Source organism: Penicillium cataractarum (genome assembly GCF_028827025.1).
Source record: "Penicillium cataractarum strain IBT 29864 chromosome Unknown utg000008l, whole genome shotgun sequence".
Taxonomy (NCBI): domain Eukaryota; kingdom Fungi; phylum Ascomycota; class Eurotiomycetes; order Eurotiales; family Aspergillaceae; genus Penicillium; species Penicillium cataractarum.
The window spans coordinates 2,070,414-2,088,423 of NW_026622744.1; the positions used below are offsets into that span (position 1 = coordinate 2,070,414).

The window sequence follows — 18,010 nt, forward strand, 5'->3', positions numbered from 1 at the left end:
TTCTAAGATTTCTAGGGGCATTAACCCATTATCGTTTCAAGATTCCGTTCAATCATCAAGTCCAGCCAGTAGATTCCCAAGCCCGAGTCTGCTCGGTCCCAAACCTCATGCACAATCCCAGAAATGCGTTGCATGGGTAACTTGGGGATAATCAAGGTAAGCTCTGACAATCGAGTACTAACTCGCCGCCTTCCCTGGGCAACATCGACATCCAGAGTGTTTAGGCAAGCGAGGGGGTTCGCTCCCGGGCCAAAGACAGATTGATTAGAAAACACAAGATCGCTAGAGATGCAAGTCAGGAGCACAAGCTGCATAAAGCGTGTTCCCGATGTAGATGGAAGCTGGTCAAGAAGTGAAACAACGTGTAACGCTAAAATGCGGCGCATATCTTCTGAGGACTGGGCAGGGGAATCCTCAGGGAATAAGACTGAGAAAAGAGCTGGAGTATCTCCGTCGGGTCTCTGGTTGAGACGTAAGCGATCGTCAAGAATGTCTGGGAAGACATGATAGATCTGTAGAAGCCCCGCACAGCGATAAGCTTCAGCCAAAATTATGAAATGAGCAGGAGGCGTATTTGTGTCGCCAATGTCTACTGGCCCACAGTAAGACGAGAGTCCTGTGAATAGAATATCTTCCTCCAGGCGCTCGGCTTTCTGCCGCAATTCAATCTCTTCAACCAAATAGTCAAAATCAAACGTCGTCAAATCAATGTTATTAACCCGAGTGCGATGGGAGATGCGGGCCGCTCGAACCACCCGGGCTGTTTGATAAAATAACCTCAGTGCCTTGGAAAGTGGGCCAGTCCAAGGATGAGGGAGCGTCTGTCCATCAATCAAGTAGACCGATATTTCCGGGTCAGGCCGCTCCAGGACACTCTCTTCATTGAGAAGTAGAGAGTCTTCTGCAACAAATGCAGCTAGCATGTTCCAATACAGGAGACACTGTTGAAATAATGGGTACTGCTTAGCAAAGTGCGAATCAGGACTCTGGCACATCTTCTGCTGTTTGTCGAGATGGTCCTTTGCTTCCTTGAGGTATTCCAGTCCAAGATCAGCAGCGTCATGCCAGGCTGTAGTCAGTCCAATCATGAGCAGAGCCAGGAAGAACTCATCGTCCTGATTATCTCGATGCAAAGTTCCAATTCGAGGGTTGTTGCGAAGACAGGCAATAGCTTGTTGCTGCGTCTGCCTTCCAATAGCCCTCATGCCTGGAAGATCGTTGGCCAGTGAAGCCGCAGCCATGCTCTGGATGGCATAGTAGATGGCTGCGTTTCGACTCCAAAGTCGGCTAACTATGAGACGGAACGGGTTCAAAGGCGAGTCAAAGGATGACCATGCCTTGCACACGTAATCAAAATAGTATTGTACCAAAATGGCCGGCATTTGGATCAGGAAGGATGGTATCGGAGTGTTTGCAATTCGCCGCCGCAAAATCGCCAGGCTGTCATCCGATTCCGCAGCATCCTTGATGGTCGCAATATTGTTTGGTAATAATCCCAGCTTCGCACCTCTACCAACTGACGGATCAACATCCGGGAGTTGATCAAAGAAAGTTGAGCTGGCCTCGTCCCAAAGCTCTTGCAGCTCTTTGGTTTGGCCCGCCTCGATATTTTGGTTCTTGGCGTTTGAATTCTCCTGCTCTGACAAAGTTGAGGATGGTAGTTCTTCTGGAGGCGAGAGATCTACCTGATCTTTATCATGCTGCTCTTCCTCTTTGAAGACATAACGCCATTCAAGAGGTTTCTTCTGATAGCCCGGGCAGGTGAAGCCCTTCCTCAGGCACTCCTGGCAGCTGGGCTTTGTCTCGTCACATCTGCGCTAGGTGATATGTTAGTGGATGAATCTCGTTTGACATGGAGGCAAGACCTCAGTATAGGTTGTCCCAACTTACTCGCCGTTGCTTGCATCGAAGGCAACCTCCTTTGGATTTGGGTCTGCATCGATTTGGGTTCTTCTGCCTGTCAGACCGAGGCATGGCCGTGCTCTTGTTGACGTGATGCATTGCTTTTATTGAGCTGGAGGAAATGAAATTCCCCTCGCTCCCCGAAGAGCAACCCACTCGTTGCTGTGCGGAGTCTGTCGTCGTCGTGGCGCATTCAGGTGATCGGCTCGGCTTCGTTTCCTCGCCGTTTACCCCGCACATCCCTTCCGGCTTGAGACGGATCTCGTTGCAGCTTTACCGATTCGTTGCGCACATAGAACTGGCTGTGATTATAACAATGCCTTGAGAAATCTCGTGTGTCATATTTTGCTGAAATTTCGCTAATAGCTACCCCTCTCACCTAAGTGCGTGGCATCATCTTCATGTTGCGGCGGGTTCCATTTCCTTTTTGGGCGATCGAATACTCTAACCAATCGGGAGGGAAGCCGCGTAGGTGCTTTATCAAGAAGCATCAATCACAATATGCATCGCGAAGAGACAGGTTGCAAAACTATTGTGATCGCATACTTTGTTGATTGCTTGAAAGAAGTAAGAAAGAAAAGCAAATATGCGTCGTAAACTGCGAGCTGTACCATGAGAGTAAATTCTGTAGTTTTTTGAGCGGGGTCTCTTGATGAAATATTAGTATATTCACCCACAAGTTTACCGAAGTAGATCAGGGCCTATGTGTAAATCCAAGATCGTTCAGCAGCCACAAATAGCCCATCTGCTTCAATTCCTTGCAAAAACTCGTCCTGTCTGTCAATGAGATAACCGAAGGACCAAGCCCGAGTACTCATACTTGGACACAGAGCCCTCCAGTTGAATGAGATGTCACGCATTGAACGTAAAAGTAAACTGCGGGATCCAAACTTTTCAATGCTGTGTACATGAGTGACGGCGACCTCGGCCATTCCTTGCCCGAGAATAGGACGTTTATCAGGGACAGTGGTCGGCCTCGAGGCTGGCCTTCTCCAGTCTTGCTAGCAACATGGAGACACTCCAAAAGCTCATAACTTTTGATAGGCCGAGCTTTCACACTTTGGACAGTGAACATCGCTCCGGTTGTGGAAGAATATGATGGCCATCATCATTATGTCTTTGGACGGCCATCAAATATGAGGATTTAGTATGCTGATGTGTCTCGAAAATATATCAAAATGTGTTATTCTCGCACATTTCTAGCATGGCTAGACAGATAATGGCTGGTCTGCTTATAACTACAGAGTAGGACCTGAGAGAGAACGGTTGTTAGAAAGAACTCCGGCGAGGTCAGGTGGGCCAACAAGAACTTCCCTCCAGCGAGGTATGGTCAATTTCAAATCACAACCTTACGATGACCAGCATACGCTCCCCGTCTCCATTTCCCGGCCGCTTCCTATCATCAGATTCGGGTCAATTGGAAGCCACAAACGGCTGCCTGCATCCAGTATGTTGGTACCCGCATCTGAGTTTGCCCCAGAAGCTTGTTCATAATGATTTTAAGACATCTCTGGCACTCTGCTGAGTACATTATGTATCATATCTTTATCTTTGACTTCAGCGTACCCACAGTAACTACGGCCTGCGCCGGACCGCCCGACGTGCCTTGCCCTTAACGGATCGTAGTGGCAAACCATGGAAGCTTGGGATTAGCGTAGCCGCTGTGCATTAGCGTAACCGCGCTCCTTGGCATCCAAGGTAGGAACTAACATCCCATATCCTGAGGAGGTGGACCCCTTTCCAGATTTTGAAACGGCTCAGAATCATATCCCCCACATCCATGGGAAGTTTAAACCGCTAAAGGAATATCTTTACAGTATACAACTCAGTCGATCTCCACCGAGCCGTATCAGTGGATACCTGAAATCATTCAATATCTCTCCGCTCTGTGGGGCATACTAAGTCTTTTCGATGCTAGAATTGTAGTCCTCCCCAGATACTCCAAGCAATCAAACACGTATCTTATCCGATAGTCTCTCCGAATTAATTTGGCTTATCACCGGGGCTGATTGGGGCGGCTTTTTGCATTTGGTTCGTACCTATTGGCGGGCTGATCGTCGTCCCACGGCAACCTTTCTTACAGAAAACGTGGCGCAAATGAGAGGCGACATTTGTGGGGGCTGTTCAATGAGCACTGATTGCTGCTGAAACATTGAGATCATTTTCGGCACTCCTCCGTGTCGTATTTGCGTCATCATCTATAGTCGAATCAGAGTGGGCTGATAGACATCTGCTAACCTATCCCCTGATTCATATACTAAAGACCATCGTGTTTAATCAACTGGCCGGTGTATTGGTAACATCGTATCGTGTCCTGAGTAAGGAGCCTAAACCATGGACAGATAGACGAAATGAATGTGATACTTGATATCTCAGTGGAATTTTCGACACACCCTGAAAGTATTTTTAAGGATGAATGCCAGACGATAGCAGGCGACTTCCATTCAGCTTGACTTTAACTTTATGTAGGCCATGGAATATTGATATTGAAAGCGCTACCGCCAACCGCCGACTGAAATGCGGGGTAAAGACTATCTATGGTTTCTTGCCTATCTACATGACGATGTGTAAGGAATAGAGTTCCAGGGAGCTAGAGATACCTTTGATCTCCGGCTGAGCCGTGCGAATGCATCTCCTGTTATATAAACCGCAGGTTGTCAGCCTGGGGGGCTCAGACTTTGATAATCCATCCTTCCATCTTTGCATGGATCGACTTCAAACAAATCACTATCACCTATTGCACCCAATTGGTCCTCTTTGACCATGGCAACCAATCCTGAGACTCGGCAATACCAGGACTCAGAGCCCAAATCACATCTTTTCAACCACGAGAAGATGAAAGACGATACAGAGCTTGGTCAATCGGAGCCTGCCGCTGCAAATGGCCTGCTCGAAGCCCTGGGCTATGAGCCTGAGCTCACCAGGAATCGTTCAACTCTTCAGGTAGCCTTTATGTCCTTCGTTCTCGCATCCATCCCTTATGGATTAGCTACCACTTTCATATATCCCCTCGTCGGAGGTGGCCCTGTGAATATCATTTGGGGCTGGTTGATTGTTTCAATAATTATCCTTTGTGTTGCATTATCTCTTGGTGAGATTACTTCTGTATATCCCACCGCCGGTGGTGTCTACTACCAGTCCTTCATGCTGTCACCACCATCCTGTCGCCGAATTATCGCCTGGATTTGTGGCTGGGCATATGTGGTAGGAAACGTCATGATAACTCTTGCTGTGAACTTTGGTTCGGCCCAATTTCTCATTGCTTGCGTGAACGTTTTTGAGGTTTCACCTGGTGTCGGAGTATTTGAAGCCACGTCGTACCAGACATTCCTGATCTTCCTTGCCATTACCCTTCTATGCAATGCAGTCTCCTCCATGGCAAACAAGTGGCTACCTTATATTGACGTGAGTTACCATAATCTGACACCTCTATCTCACTTATTGACATCCCTGTCAGACATTTGCCATTTTTTGGACTTTCGCTGGAGTCCTCGCCATTGTCATCTGCACCCTGGTCGTTGCCAAGAACGGTAGACATGATGCTGAATATGTGTTTGGAAACTTTGAGCCTCAATCAGGTTGGCCTGTAGGCTGGTCCTTCTGTGTTGGCCTTCTACAGGCTGCATATACAACGTCCTCGACCGGAATGGTTATCTCGTGCGTGCCCTTAACCGTTCTTTTCTGTTACTGCAATTCTATTCAGCGGGCAACCCCCTGTAGAATATGTGCTTACAAGCTTACAGCATGTGCGAGGAAGTCCAACATCCATCGAAGCAAGTACCAAAAGCCATTGTTGGCACTGTCATCTTGAACACCCTCGCCGGATTCCTATTCCTCATTCCCCTGGTATTTGTACTGCCCGACAGCCAAGAATTAATCGCCCTTGTGTCTGGTCAGCCGGTCCCAACTATCATGAAATCTGCCGTTGGCAACTCCACGGGCGCATTTCTCCTCTTGCTGCCCTTGATTGTCCTTGCCCTCATTTGTGGGATTGGATGTACGACTACAGTTTCACGATCTATATGGGCATTTGCACGAGATGGAGGCATCCCATACTCGAGCAAGTGGAGGCAAGTGAACAAAAGCCTAGACGTTCCCTTCAATGCTATGATGCTGGGTATGGTAGTGGAGATTGCTCTTGGGCTCATCTATTTCGGATCCACCACTGCTTTCAACGCCTTTTCTGGAGTGGGCGTCATTACCTTGACCGTCAGCTACGCATGTCCCATCGCAGTGTCCTTCATGGGTGGCCGTAAGCAGATTAAGAATGGCGACTTTGATCTGGGCAAATTGGGCGCGGTCTGCAATGTCGTAGCCTTGGGTATGATCCAACCATTTTCTCCATTCAGTGGTCGCATATGCTAATCTTCATATCCTCTGCCAGCTTGGAGCGTACTTGCTGTTCCCCTATTCTGCATGCCCTCTTCGATTCCAGTCACCGCCGAAACCGTCAATTATGCCCCTGTGGTCTTTGTCGCATTTATCCTTATTGCTACCGTTTGGTACTGGGTCTGGGGATACAGGAAATACGTTGGACCACCTACAGTCGATGATGCCGTGATTGATATTCGTTTTTCAAGCGAGTAATTCATTTTCTGACCTAATAGTCCCTCAATCCGTGACTGTATTTTTCAGATCCCAGAAGCGAGTCCCGCAACACGAGATTACAAAGAAGAATTTATTTTTTACTTCCTCACAAAGGTGTTCCATATATTTCATTGTCTAGTTGTAGTAATTATCATTAAATGCTCAGCTGCAAGAAATGGAAAGTGTTGGAATGAAAACTGAACGGAAAACTAGAACAAGATTTCGATCGATATCTACAGATGCTCCTCGCTTGTCCGTTGGTCTTTCAAGGAGTTTGCCTAGGCAGCTTTGATTAAGATGAAAGAATGGAGCCCTTTTAAGATCCTTAGGAGAAGTAGTTTTCTGGGCCGCTACGTGTTCAGAAATGTACCAAGTCTCAACCCCGAAAATTAAATGCAGTTTGTCACACCCAGAAATCGGGTTCATCAGAGCCAAGCTCACTCGCCACGATGGAGCTGTTTCTCGATAAATTCAATGATTTGATCAAACCCTTGGGGTTCCTTGATCCAGTGTCCATTGGCCTCGGCACCACTGTAATAATGCCATTCCATCGGCACCTCCAGATGTTTCAGGATTCTGGATGCCTGATGACCTAGCCGAATAGACACCACCGGGTCATCTCTCCCATGACTTAGAAGCACTGGGGTTGACAGGATAGAAATATCCGTGGACGCATCAATTTCAGGGAGGCCAGGATCGTCAATAATGTCGCGAAACAATTTGGACATCTGTCGCTTGTTATCAAGGGTACTGTGCTCCATCAAGGACTGGTTGGTGCCATTTTGTTGTAAGAGTTCCATCGCCTGTTGCCGCCGTGTCAAGTCTTCTGCCTTGTGAGAAAAGGGCAGCCAGCCGCAGAACCCAATTATCCCTCCAAGAGGTTGATTGATCTGCCCAGCAGCGCAAAAGAAAGTCCAGAGGGTGGTTGCCATGCCTTGACTAATCCCGCAGAGAAAAACACGACTAGCATCTCCGTCGACTCGCTCGATCTCATCAGCGAGTAGTTTCAAGATGTAAGAGACTGATTCCTTTAGTCCTTCCACCGATAGTTCCTGTTGCTCTTCAATGTTGTCAATAGACCAGACATCGAACCAAGCGGATTGGTCTTCTTGGAACCTCGAACTGAAACGCGTCTTGGCAGTTGGAAACACCCAGCGCCAGCTTGGGAGGTTGTCTGGTAGGTTCTTCAGATTTGAAGTCAAGGAGGTGAAGAGGTCATTACAAAATTCCGGGCCAGTGCTTCCCCGGCCATGTAAAAAAATGGCTGTATGGGTGTGGTTCTCACGTGGAGGATGGATGTGAGGCTCAGGGAACTCCATTTTGAAGTCTTATCCGGAAGTTGTAGGTAGTTTGGAATCGGGCATCCCTTTGGTGTGACTACCTGGGGAGTTGGAGCCACTGAGACTTGCAGTGGGAATGTGGAAGTTGACAGTTGGCGTGGGATGGAAATGGCGGGGCATCAGCCACGACGGGAAGACGACAGAAACTCATTTGATTCGTGCACTCGGCCAACCTATCAACAACTTGCAAAGACAAATGGCATTCGAGGATGTCTCAGAATCAGCCGCAAGGAGGCCATCGAAACCCATCCACGGCTGAGGGGGATCTCCTGGGGAATAGGACAGCCCTGCCATAGCCTGTACATGTCAGCTCCCCCAAGGGAAGAGAAAACAAAGCATGTTAGCTCGACTATCCAAATTGAATAAATGCTTTTTTAAAAAGAAAATAGAAGAGCACAGAGTACACAAAGAAAAAAAGAACACTAAACCTTATGAAGCTGTGTGGATGGATGGTTTCACCACAGGGGCAGTTCCGTATATCTGCTTAGTCATGTGACGTCAAACGCGTTTGTTTACATTTGAGCATCTTCGCTTCCACAAACATCATCTCACCGACTCCCCCTCCACTCCACACTCGACCCGTCTTCCATTGTTCTCGGACCACACATCTCGAAACTACTACAACTTACTCCCTTCTCCAAACTCTTATCAACTCCAATCATGGCGGTCCGCCGCTCCGCGCGCCTGCGCAGTGCTAGCGCCCAGCCGTCTCCAGGCCCTGAGGTCAGTGTGCCCTGGCAACGCCCTTGCCCAGACGAGTGCAAGATGCCCCTGAAGTTTTGGCAGTATTGGCTAACATGGGATGATGGAAACAGGCTCAAGAGTCAGTTCCTCAACCCGATATCAGATACAGGCTCGCCTCTGTCGAAGAACGCGACGAGACTCCCGCCGATGACCACTCCTCCATCCGCACCCCAATCACCAAGAAAAGTCTCCAGAGAACCCCAACCGCAACTTCACATCGCAAAATGACGGATGCAAGAACTCCCACTTCCAACTCGGCGGTCCGTCCACCTCCCGAGGAAATGCATCCTAGCAAGGCACAGCAGAGCACGGCCAAAAAGGTCGACTCGGGATTGATCCTAGGCTTCAATCCAATTCAAAAGGATGCCAACGGCAACATTGTGAAGAATTCCGTTATCCAAGACACCCCGTCCAAGTCGAAGGCCTCACCAGCACCCACCCAATTCGGCACTCCGGGCTACGAGTTCAAGCGCGGCCAAGAATCTCAGCTCAGCGACGAGGCCAAGCAATTGATGGACAGTGTTCGTGGCGAAGTTGCACGAATCAAAGCGCAAATGATCCTTGACAAGTCGAAGCAGGATCAGCAAGATCACGAAGCCGAGAACATGCACGGCGACCGCAGGATTGCTAAGCCCAAGGGCAAGGCTGGCCGCTTCAGTGACGTGCATATGGCCGAGTTCAAGAAAATGGACTCAATCGCGGGACATCCTTCCTCTTTCCGGGCTGCGCCAGATCGTTTCCAGCCCGTGACAAAGTCCTTGAAGCGTACCAAGTCGAAGGCACAGCTTGACGAGTCCGAGCCTCAGAAATCCTCCCCATCACGATCTTCGGCGAAGCCATCGACAGAAACTTTGTCTACGACCTCAACCCCTACGGCCAAGCGTGCCAAACCTAATCCAACCGCCGACACATCAGTCGTCCGCCCTCAGGTCGAGGCCAAGGTTTCTACGACACAAAAGCCTGCCGGCCCTCGTCCTCGGCCAAGAATCACCAGCTCTCTCATGACACCGACCCGGGCTTCAATGGCGCGTTCCGGATCCGTCAGTATCAAGGCTCCCAAGACATCCTTGATCCCTTCCCTGGCACGATCCCCCTCCACCAAGGGTCTTGCATCTCCCCGTACTCCGCGCACTGAATTCAATCCGCGGTTCAAGAGCAGCTTGCCCACATTGAACCATCTCAAGTCTATCCTTCGCAAGCGCCAGCCCTTGTTCTCCCGCGATCCTGCCAAAATTGCCGCTGGTACGCACGTAGCTGCTCCCGACTTCAACCCTGACTCGCTCTTTGGCACTCGGAATGAGACGACTGATTCTGCGCCAACCCCATCGCCAAAGAAGCACGTCGAGTTCACCCCCAGTGTCAAGTCTCGTTATGACTTGGCCCATGCGTCGCCATCCCGGTCCAAGATTCCCACCACTCCCTCCCGTTCTAACCTATCCGATATCGTCTATCCTACTCTCCCTACTCTCACTCCGGACCATAATGCTGCTGCTTCTAGTGGAGCCCAGTCGGATAACATTTTGTCCCCCACAATTCGACACGTCCGCAAGTCTAATGCCGCCGAGGAGGGATCTGTGTACCCCGAGCTTCCCGTTGTAGCTCATGGTATCGCTCATGGAATTGGCAACAAGAAGAGACGCCGAGACGAAGCTGACGATGACGACCTTCCAAATGCTGAAGATGCCGAGAACGTTCCCCCGGCTGATTCGCTGGCGGGTGAACGCAGCACTAAGAGGCTGAAAAAGTCGATTCTGCCCACCCCAAGCCCTATTAAATCCCGACCTATCAAAACCCCTGTTCGCTTGTCGTCGGCTCGTGTTGGTACTCCTTCAAGTGCAACCGCTAGTGCGAAGCAAAAGTCCCGCAGCGTCCTCAGCCTCAGCCGTTTGAACATGCTCGCCAAGCCCAAGGGCCAAGCTTGAGCGGATTGGCTTGGTCGGTCAGGCGCCTGGTGCGCTGGTCCATGTACTGAGGTGCGGTGTTTCTGAAGACTTTTCAGCGCACATGAGCATTTCAATTCTCAATTTCGATTCTATCAATGTCTATTTTCCACCTTTCACATTCGGCTTGGTCCCTGTCACTGCCTTTTGCAGTGACATGGATCGACTCAAATTTTTTCTGTTTGTTGAGTGTCTATGGATTCCCTTGATTCCCTCGATCCTCACTCACGTGTTTCATTCTTACTCGCCGTTTGATTTGCTTTTCTCGTTGCCGGGGGGCTTCTATGGGGGAAATTCGGCGTCTGGGATACATCTACAATCACTGTTTCGGGGAATATTGGTCGGCGCGCCATCACGACACCATTTCTGTTGGAGTTCTTTTTATTGTCAGAATATTTTAGCTGTTCGAATGTTCTTATTCGGTGTGTTGCTTTGACAGCCCGTAGGAACTTGAACCTTGTATGAAATGAATAATGCATTGTCTTATGTCGTCAAGTGACTGCCACACTTATCTCTTGTGTACTGCCAGCCCGAGTTGTGCCTTCCAAACATGTCAGTACCTGTCATCTGCGCTGAAATAAGTTTTCTCGAACTCTGGAGTCGACTTCATGCAGTAACGACAACGATGACGAGGTCCATCATGATATTGTGTCATTCCTTCGATGTCTTGTTGCAGCTTACTACCTTTTCAATCTGCTTTTAGGGTTTCTAATACCTATGTTTACTAGCCACATTGAATTTCCCGAGGATTCATCATTCCCGAGATGCATAATGCCAAACCAGACTTCCTCACCGGCCTTGAGGCTCCGAGGTTACCACTTCTCATTTCTACTATCTAGAGGCACATCCCAAGATTCCGAATGACTAGCCCTAATGATAGTAGTCAAGTGGTCGAACGCAAACTACGTCCAGTATGGCCTGGCCAAGGCATCTCGCAAGATGGACTGGTATGAAGACGAAAGAGGGTAGGAGTTCTGAGTCCAGCAATTAAATTCTGCCTGCGAAGACAGATTGAGAAAGAAACCTTGTAGGAGAAGACCGCCTTATCTATTTACATGCAAGATATCATTCGTCGTGGAAGGGAAGTTCAAAAGTTAGAAATACACGAAAGGGTTTGAAGAAAGTCCACGTCGCAGAACAAATATCTGTTCGTTCGTAAAAGCCAAAGTACCGTCCCTAAAAAGAAGTGATAAAAGAGAAAACTATTCGCTGATTGATGCACAAGGGATTATTTTGGGGAGAAGAAAGCAAGTGCGAGAAATAATGTGAGGCGTGACGATCGTGGTGTAGGAGGTTGAAGGAAGACGAGTGCGGCAAGGATCTGGGCCATCGCGATCGAGTACAGGTCGAGATTAAGGACTGGTATGGTTGGGGCGAGAGGGTGATCAATTTTTCATCGTGGCGAGGAACGAATCCAAATTGTACTCTTCCTGGTACTGTCGGTCGTCCCATAGTTCGCCGAGGTCATCGAGCCAACCCTTCTTGCCCTTCTCCTTGACCTCGCCATCGATGTCGACCATGTCGACTTCGTTGCCGGCTGGCTCGGCTGGTTTCTCGGCTGTCTCTGCCGTTTCGCCAAGACTGAAGAGATCCAGGAGTTGGTCTGTGTCCATAGTGCCAAGGCCAGCATTCTGTTGATTGACCACCGTGGAGGCGACGTCGATCTTGAAGCGTTGCAGGCTGTAGAGAAGTTCATGTTAGTCATGGTAGCCAAAATTTACAACAAGAAGCTGAGGGACTTACTTCAAGATCTTCTCCTCCAAAGTACCCCGGGTGATCAAACGGTACACATTGACGACCTTCTTCTGACCGATACGATGAGCACGGTCCATGGCCTGGATATCCTTCTGTGGGTTCCAGTCATGCTCAACGAAGATGACTGTATCAGCTCCAGTAAGGTTGAGACCCAGACCACCAACGCTGGTCGTCAACAGCAGAACATCGTAACTTGGATCGGTGTTGAAACGGTTGACAATGTCCTGGCGCTTGGTAGCCTCGACACCACCATCCAGGCGAAGGTACTGGACAGACGGGAGCAATTTCTTGAGAACGTCGTTTTGCACAATGTCAAGCATCTCCTTCATCTGACAGAAGACCAAAGCACGGTGTGGGCTGACATAGCTTGCGCCAGTGTCCAACTCTCCTTCAGCCGAGTGATCGAGACCAATTCCGCAGTCAACGAGCAAGTCACGCAAAGCAGAGAGCTTGGGTGCATGTGACACGTCTCGGATGTTGGACCGCTTGGCAGAGAGGTAGGACTGTACTTCATTGTACTGTTTGTGGCCTTCCTTGACCACCAAAGCGGGCGAGTTGCACAGACGGCGCATGTACTGTAGAGCCTGGAATATGTGCTCCTTATCGGAGCGCTCTGTGCTGCCAACCTTATCTTGAAGCTCCTTCTGCTCCTTCTTAGAGAAGTCCTCGAAAAGCTTCTTCTGGAGATCACTTGGGTCACAGTAGTAGTTCTGAATGATCTTGGGTGGGAGATCGTTCAGGACCTCTTCCTTCAGACGACGAAGCAAGAATGGCAGCACCTGCTTGTGCAGAGCTTCAATCGCCAGAGCACCTGCCTCTTGCTCTTTGGACGAGGATTTACTGAAGCGACTAGCAGCAATGGGCTTAGCAAATCGGTCCAAGAAGACCTTCTCAGTACCAAGGAAACCGGGCATCAAGAAGTCGAACAGTGACCAAAGTTCAAGCACGTTGTTCTGGATCGGTGTGCCGGAAAGGATCAGACGATGGTTGCTCATCAACTTTTTCACGGAAAGAGTGATCTTTGCCTTGGGATTCTTGATGAGATGGCCTTCGTCAAGGACACAGTAGTTCCAGTTGATAGCGTTGAGGAGGTCATTATCATTTCGGCAGACGTCATAGGATGTCACAACCACGTCTGACTCTGAAAGCAGGGGCTGAAGTCTAGCACGCTCCGATGGGGGGCCGACGTAGGCGATGCAGTTCAGGAATGGTGCGTATTGCTTTACCTCTTGTTGCCAGTGACCAGAAAGCGAGGGTGGGCAGACGATTAAGCTCGGGAGCTTACGAGCATCCGGAGCTTGGCTCTTGGCAAACTCCTCGGCTCGCATGTGGTGATCACTTGCGACAATGCAGATAGTCTGGAGAGTCTTACCAAGACCCATGTCGTCGCAAAGAATACCGTGAAGATTGTAACGATTAAGGAAAGCAAGCCAATTGACACCGTCTTGTTGGTAAGAACGCAGTTCGGCTTTGATGGCGACGGGAATCTGGAAGGGCTCCACCTTGCGCACATCCAGCATCTGGGACATGAACTTCCTCTCTCGGTCACGGCCCTTGAGCAACTCCTCGGACAGGCCAGGAGGATCAGGGATACCTGCCTCCAAGGGAACCAGCTTGACGAGAGTCGCGAAAGAGGTGGTAGCCAGCAATCGGGTATCATTGTCGGAATCACTCATGCGACCGAGAACGGGGACGACGAGGAAAATGACATAAGGCAAAATACCATCTTCCATGACATGAATCAGATGGTAGATGCACTCAATAGCACCTTGGCGGTGATGAACATCCAGGGCGTTGTTGATTGTTGGCAGTACCTTCTCAACCAGCATCGTCATGCCGTCGACGGTGATGACACTGCAGATCGTCGCGAAGCATTTAGCAGCTGCATAGCGAATGACAGACAACCGGCACTGTAAGGCCTTGGCAATGAGCGGCATCAGACCAATAACCCAAGGGTAAAGGCCAGGATCGAACTTTGGAAGCAGGGCACGAAGAGTGGAGAGACCGTCCACAACTTCCTGGCCGAGCTCGTTCTCGGGGTTCGTGATGGTTTCGGGGAGGTCGCCTTCCAGGGCATCCTTCAATGGCCGCTCAACCAGGGATCCCAGGTTGGGAATCTTCTCCATGAGTTGTGCACCAAATTTGATGGTCAATTGCTCAAGAGCATCCTTGGCACCCCGTCGCATAATCCGAGCCTCCTTGGCCTCCCGCTCGAACTTGGCAGCATCAGGGTGGTCTCGGCGGTCCTCTTCCTTGCGAAGCGACAAGATTGATTTCTCCAGCTGAGCGTTGTGCGGGAATTCAGGCGTCTCGGAGGTATCCACACAGCAATACTTGACCAGGTTTCCGATGATCTTGTCCACCGGTCCACGCTTTGTTGCAGCCGTATAGTGCTCGATCAAGCTTGCAACTGCAGTTGCAGACCGTTGTTGGAGTTCAACGTTCTCCTCTTTCTTGACGCTGTCCATCATACCCTTAATGATTTGGCCAGGCTTCTTGGGAATATCCCGTAGAGCGACCAATGCACCTGCTGCTGCTGCCAGAACACGCATATCCCGTTGTTCTCTCATGGCCCGTGCCTCGTCAACTGCGTACTGCGCCGTGGTGCGAGTATCGGTCAGAACCTGGGTTGCTGTAATTCGCTGGGCTGGGGTGAGGTTCTTCTTCAACCGGTCAAAGTCTGGACCAATAATCTTGTCGGCGTCAGCCAGAGAGAATGCATTAGGACCAGCTTCGGGGTCACCCTGGACAACAACGGCCAATGTTGGCAACCGAGATGGCGGAACGTGAGCGTGGTCCCGGAAGGTATTCAACAGCGAATGACACTGTGCGCGCGCAACGTGTAGGTAGCAGGAGATATCGGAGTACCAAAGTGGGCGCTCGCTTTCGATGATGGGACGCAGACGCTCACACAGAGATGCTGAATACTTGCTCTCGGGTCCAGAGATCCGAGCATATTCTTCCACAACCATGGCAGACGCAAGCTGAGAGGTGGAGGCTGGCAGAGTGAAGCCATCCAGAATTGCTGGCCAGAATGAAGGCAGCCCATGCTTGTCCCAAAAGGAGAGCAGCTCACCCAGTGCCTTTGCAGCATAGATCTTCGATCTGAGCATAGTGTCTGCGCCAACGAGATCAATGTCACCAGACAACATATGCCCATCCACATTGTGTGCGGACGGCGGAGGAGCTTCTTTCTTCTCCGACTTGCGTCTGCGGCCAGGCTTGATCTCGGCGCCACCAGGAGTGGTGGTGGTCGGCGAGGAGGGTTTGGCGGGAAGGGGAGCAGCAATAGAGAATGCCACTCCTGACGGTTTGATGAATAGAGAAGCATTCATTGGGATGGGGTAGCGTGGGACACCGAAGGGTCCAAGGGTTAGAGTGACCAGTGGCTCGACAGAGCTCGAAAGCTCGGTGGCCTGCGCGAATGATCCGCGAAGCTCGATCGCTTTCAAGAGCTCTGTCCAAACTTGCAGGGATAGTTTGAGAACACCCTCGTTGCGCTCTACGAGCAAATTCTGGAAGATCAATCTCAACGCCTTGCCATCTACCCAGTCCGTGCTTCCTTCTCCCTCGAGCTTCAGGAAGGTCATGAGAGCGCGAAGTACAGCGGAACGGACACTTGTGATAGTATGCCGCAGGAACGGGTAGAGACGAGGAACCAGATTGCCGAAGGAAGCTTCCGGATCGTCTGCAGCATTCGCCTTCATTGCATCCAATACCTGAGTAAAGGTACATAGCTTGGCAAGAAGGTCCATGACAGAACCAGTGCTGGCGCTAAGGTCGTCCTGTAGATTGGAGAGGCACTCCCAAACGATATTCATCAGAGTGCCAAGAGTACCTGCACGGGATGTGACAAACTCCTCTGCGATGGGCACAAGCGTGGCAGCACTGACAGCACGCACATCGTCGTCAAAGTCTGCCAGGCCTTTCATGACGGCTTCGAGGACACCATCCATCAGCGTCGAGTACTTGAGAAGTACGTCTTTGCGAATAGCAACCAAGTATCGTAGACCGATCATGCCACCATGGCAAACCTCCCACACGGGACGGTCCAGATCCAAGTCTTTCTGCATGATAATACGGTACAAACACTTGTAGACTAGACGAACAGACTTGGGCGACAGATGGGAAAGGAGAGCTCCAAGAGTCTGGCCCACGGTTTCACGGATGGGGGCAACGACGTTGTCTGAAATATAATCGCCGAACCGATCCAGGATGAGAACACACACTAGACGGCAGGCAAGATCATCTAGCCATCGACGATTCAAGATGTCGTTTTCTTGGCGAGTCTTGCCCTCCATTCGGCCGGCCCCCGCACCTTGTACCCTGATTACCTCTCGGAGAGCCATGGCCGCACCATGACGCACCTCCCAATTGGGATCGAAAATGTCCACTGAGAGGAATTCACACATGCATTCCAGAGGCCACCCGGCGCCTTGGTCCACTAGGTCAGGCTGAATAATGGGCTTCTCGGGGGCAATAGGTCCTTTGAATTCGGAGACAATCTTGGAGTCGTCGTCACCAGCAGAGCGATCCAGTGAAAAGTAGTCTGGTTTGGCTTCGCCATTTTGACCTTCGCCATTCTCTGTTTTGATGGGATGAGGTGTCGCGACGGGTGTTGTAACATTTTCCGATGTCCGGCGTGAGGACGACAAATCCACCACGCGCACCTTGTTCGCTCCCATCTTAGCGCTGTGTTTGTTTTTGCGCTTGAGTTGATTCAGCTGTCGCTTGCTAAGCCCAGACTCTTCTAGCTTGGAGGCTTCGTTGGGCGAAGAAGGTCGGCCAGAAGCCGCATCTTGTAAGCTATTTTCGCGAGAAATTGGGAGGGCAGAGGCTGAGGCTTCTTTTTTGGGAGCTGGTGTGGCTGGCTTGGGGATGACAATGTCGCTAAGGTCAATATCATCCTCCACATACTCCCCTTCCAGACCCAGGCGGCCGTAAAGCGACTTCTTTTGGTGCTGAAGACGAGCTGCTGGGTCCATGGCCGCGAGGGAGTACTCATACTCCTTGCCAGCACTGCCAAGTAGTCGTTTGCCATATTTCAAGACGGAAGCAATATCTAGCGACTCGAGGTCGAGGAATGTCCCCGATGCGGAGGGTGTCTCCTCTGCTTTAAGTTCGGATTTAATCTCCACGTCGTCATCCTCATCATCAGCTGCAGACTTAATCTGTTGCCCATCGTCCTCGTTTGGGTCATAGACATCTGCATTAGTGACAATCAGCCCAATTGCCCGGGCGGCGGCAGTCCGAGTATCCCATGACTTTGAGCGAAGATATGGTAGAATACGGCCCAGTAGATTGAAGAGCTCGTCGGGATGTTGTTTTTGAACATCTGCAAGTTGTTGGGCAGCTGTATTCCGAATCAACTGAGTGCTGCCAGTTTCAAGTAATCTACACGGTGATTGGTCAGTAACGTGGAGATGAGAGATAGTCTTTCGATGACGATCATGTGATCAGGGTATCTTGTACTCACGTGACCAGGCGGTCGAGTCTGCGGTCGGGTTAGTATCAGGTGACTGACGCGTCGTGATTGGACGATGGCACTTACCGGGAAGTCATGACGGGCCGTCACTCTGATGCCGAGTGACCAGCACCACCCGAATTAAATAGTAGATGATGAATAGCGAACAGTGAAGTGAGAGGACGCGCCGAGTCGCGTCACGAGGGTGGCAGGCATGCACTGTGAACCAATAGAAAATCAGAAGAACGCCCAACACCACCAGAAGGCCCCGGGGGCTG

The 18,010-nt window shown here is 50.4% G+C and overlaps 5 protein-coding genes across 5 annotated transcripts; 2 read left to right on the forward strand and 3 right to left on the reverse strand.

Annotated features, from left to right (window-relative positions):
- Window positions 1-20: 20 nt before the first annotated feature.
- Window positions 21-2,001, reverse strand: N7496_009892 (Zn(II)2Cys6 transcription factor; the record flags this gene model as incomplete). The annotated part of the gene is made up of 2 exons (XM_056702805.1): window positions 21-1,817; window positions 1,891-2,001. 2 exons carry the CDS (start codon window positions 1,999-2,001, stop codon window positions 21-23), a joined length of 1,908 nt encoding a protein of 635 aa, XP_056551805.1.
- A 2,664-nt stretch (window positions 2,002-4,665) lies between these two features.
- Window positions 4,666-6,489, forward strand: N7496_009893 (uncharacterized protein; the record flags this gene model as incomplete). Its single annotated transcript, XM_056702806.1, has 4 exons — window positions 4,666-5,307; window positions 5,360-5,559; window positions 5,646-6,223; window positions 6,287-6,489. 4 exons carry the CDS (start codon window positions 4,666-4,668, stop codon window positions 6,487-6,489), a joined length of 1,623 nt encoding a protein of 540 aa, XP_056551806.1.
- Window positions 6,490-6,926: 437 nt separating this feature from the next.
- On the reverse strand, window positions 6,927-7,808 carry N7496_009894 (uncharacterized protein; the record flags this gene model as incomplete). Its single annotated transcript, XM_056702807.1, has 1 exon — window positions 6,927-7,808. The coding sequence occupies one exon, from the start codon at window positions 7,806-7,808 to the stop codon at window positions 6,927-6,929; it is 882 nt and encodes a 293-aa protein (XP_056551807.1).
- Window positions 7,809-8,489: 681 nt separating this feature from the next.
- N7496_009895 (uncharacterized protein) lies at window positions 8,490-10,495 on the forward strand (the record flags this gene model as incomplete). The annotated part of the gene is made up of 2 exons (XM_056702808.1): window positions 8,490-8,552; window positions 8,645-10,495. 2 exons carry the CDS (start codon window positions 8,490-8,492, stop codon window positions 10,493-10,495), a joined length of 1,914 nt encoding a protein of 637 aa, XP_056551808.1.
- A 1,403-nt stretch (window positions 10,496-11,898) lies between these two features.
- N7496_009896 (DNA-binding ATPase) lies at window positions 11,899-17,830 on the reverse strand (the record flags this gene model as incomplete). The annotated part of the gene is made up of 4 exons (XM_056702809.1): window positions 11,899-12,193; window positions 12,257-17,662; window positions 17,745-17,762; window positions 17,820-17,830. The coding sequence occupies 4 exons, from the start codon at window positions 17,828-17,830 to the stop codon at window positions 11,899-11,901; spliced, it is 5,730 nt and encodes a 1,909-aa protein (XP_056551809.1).
- Between the last annotated feature and the right edge of the window lie 180 nt (window positions 17,831-18,010).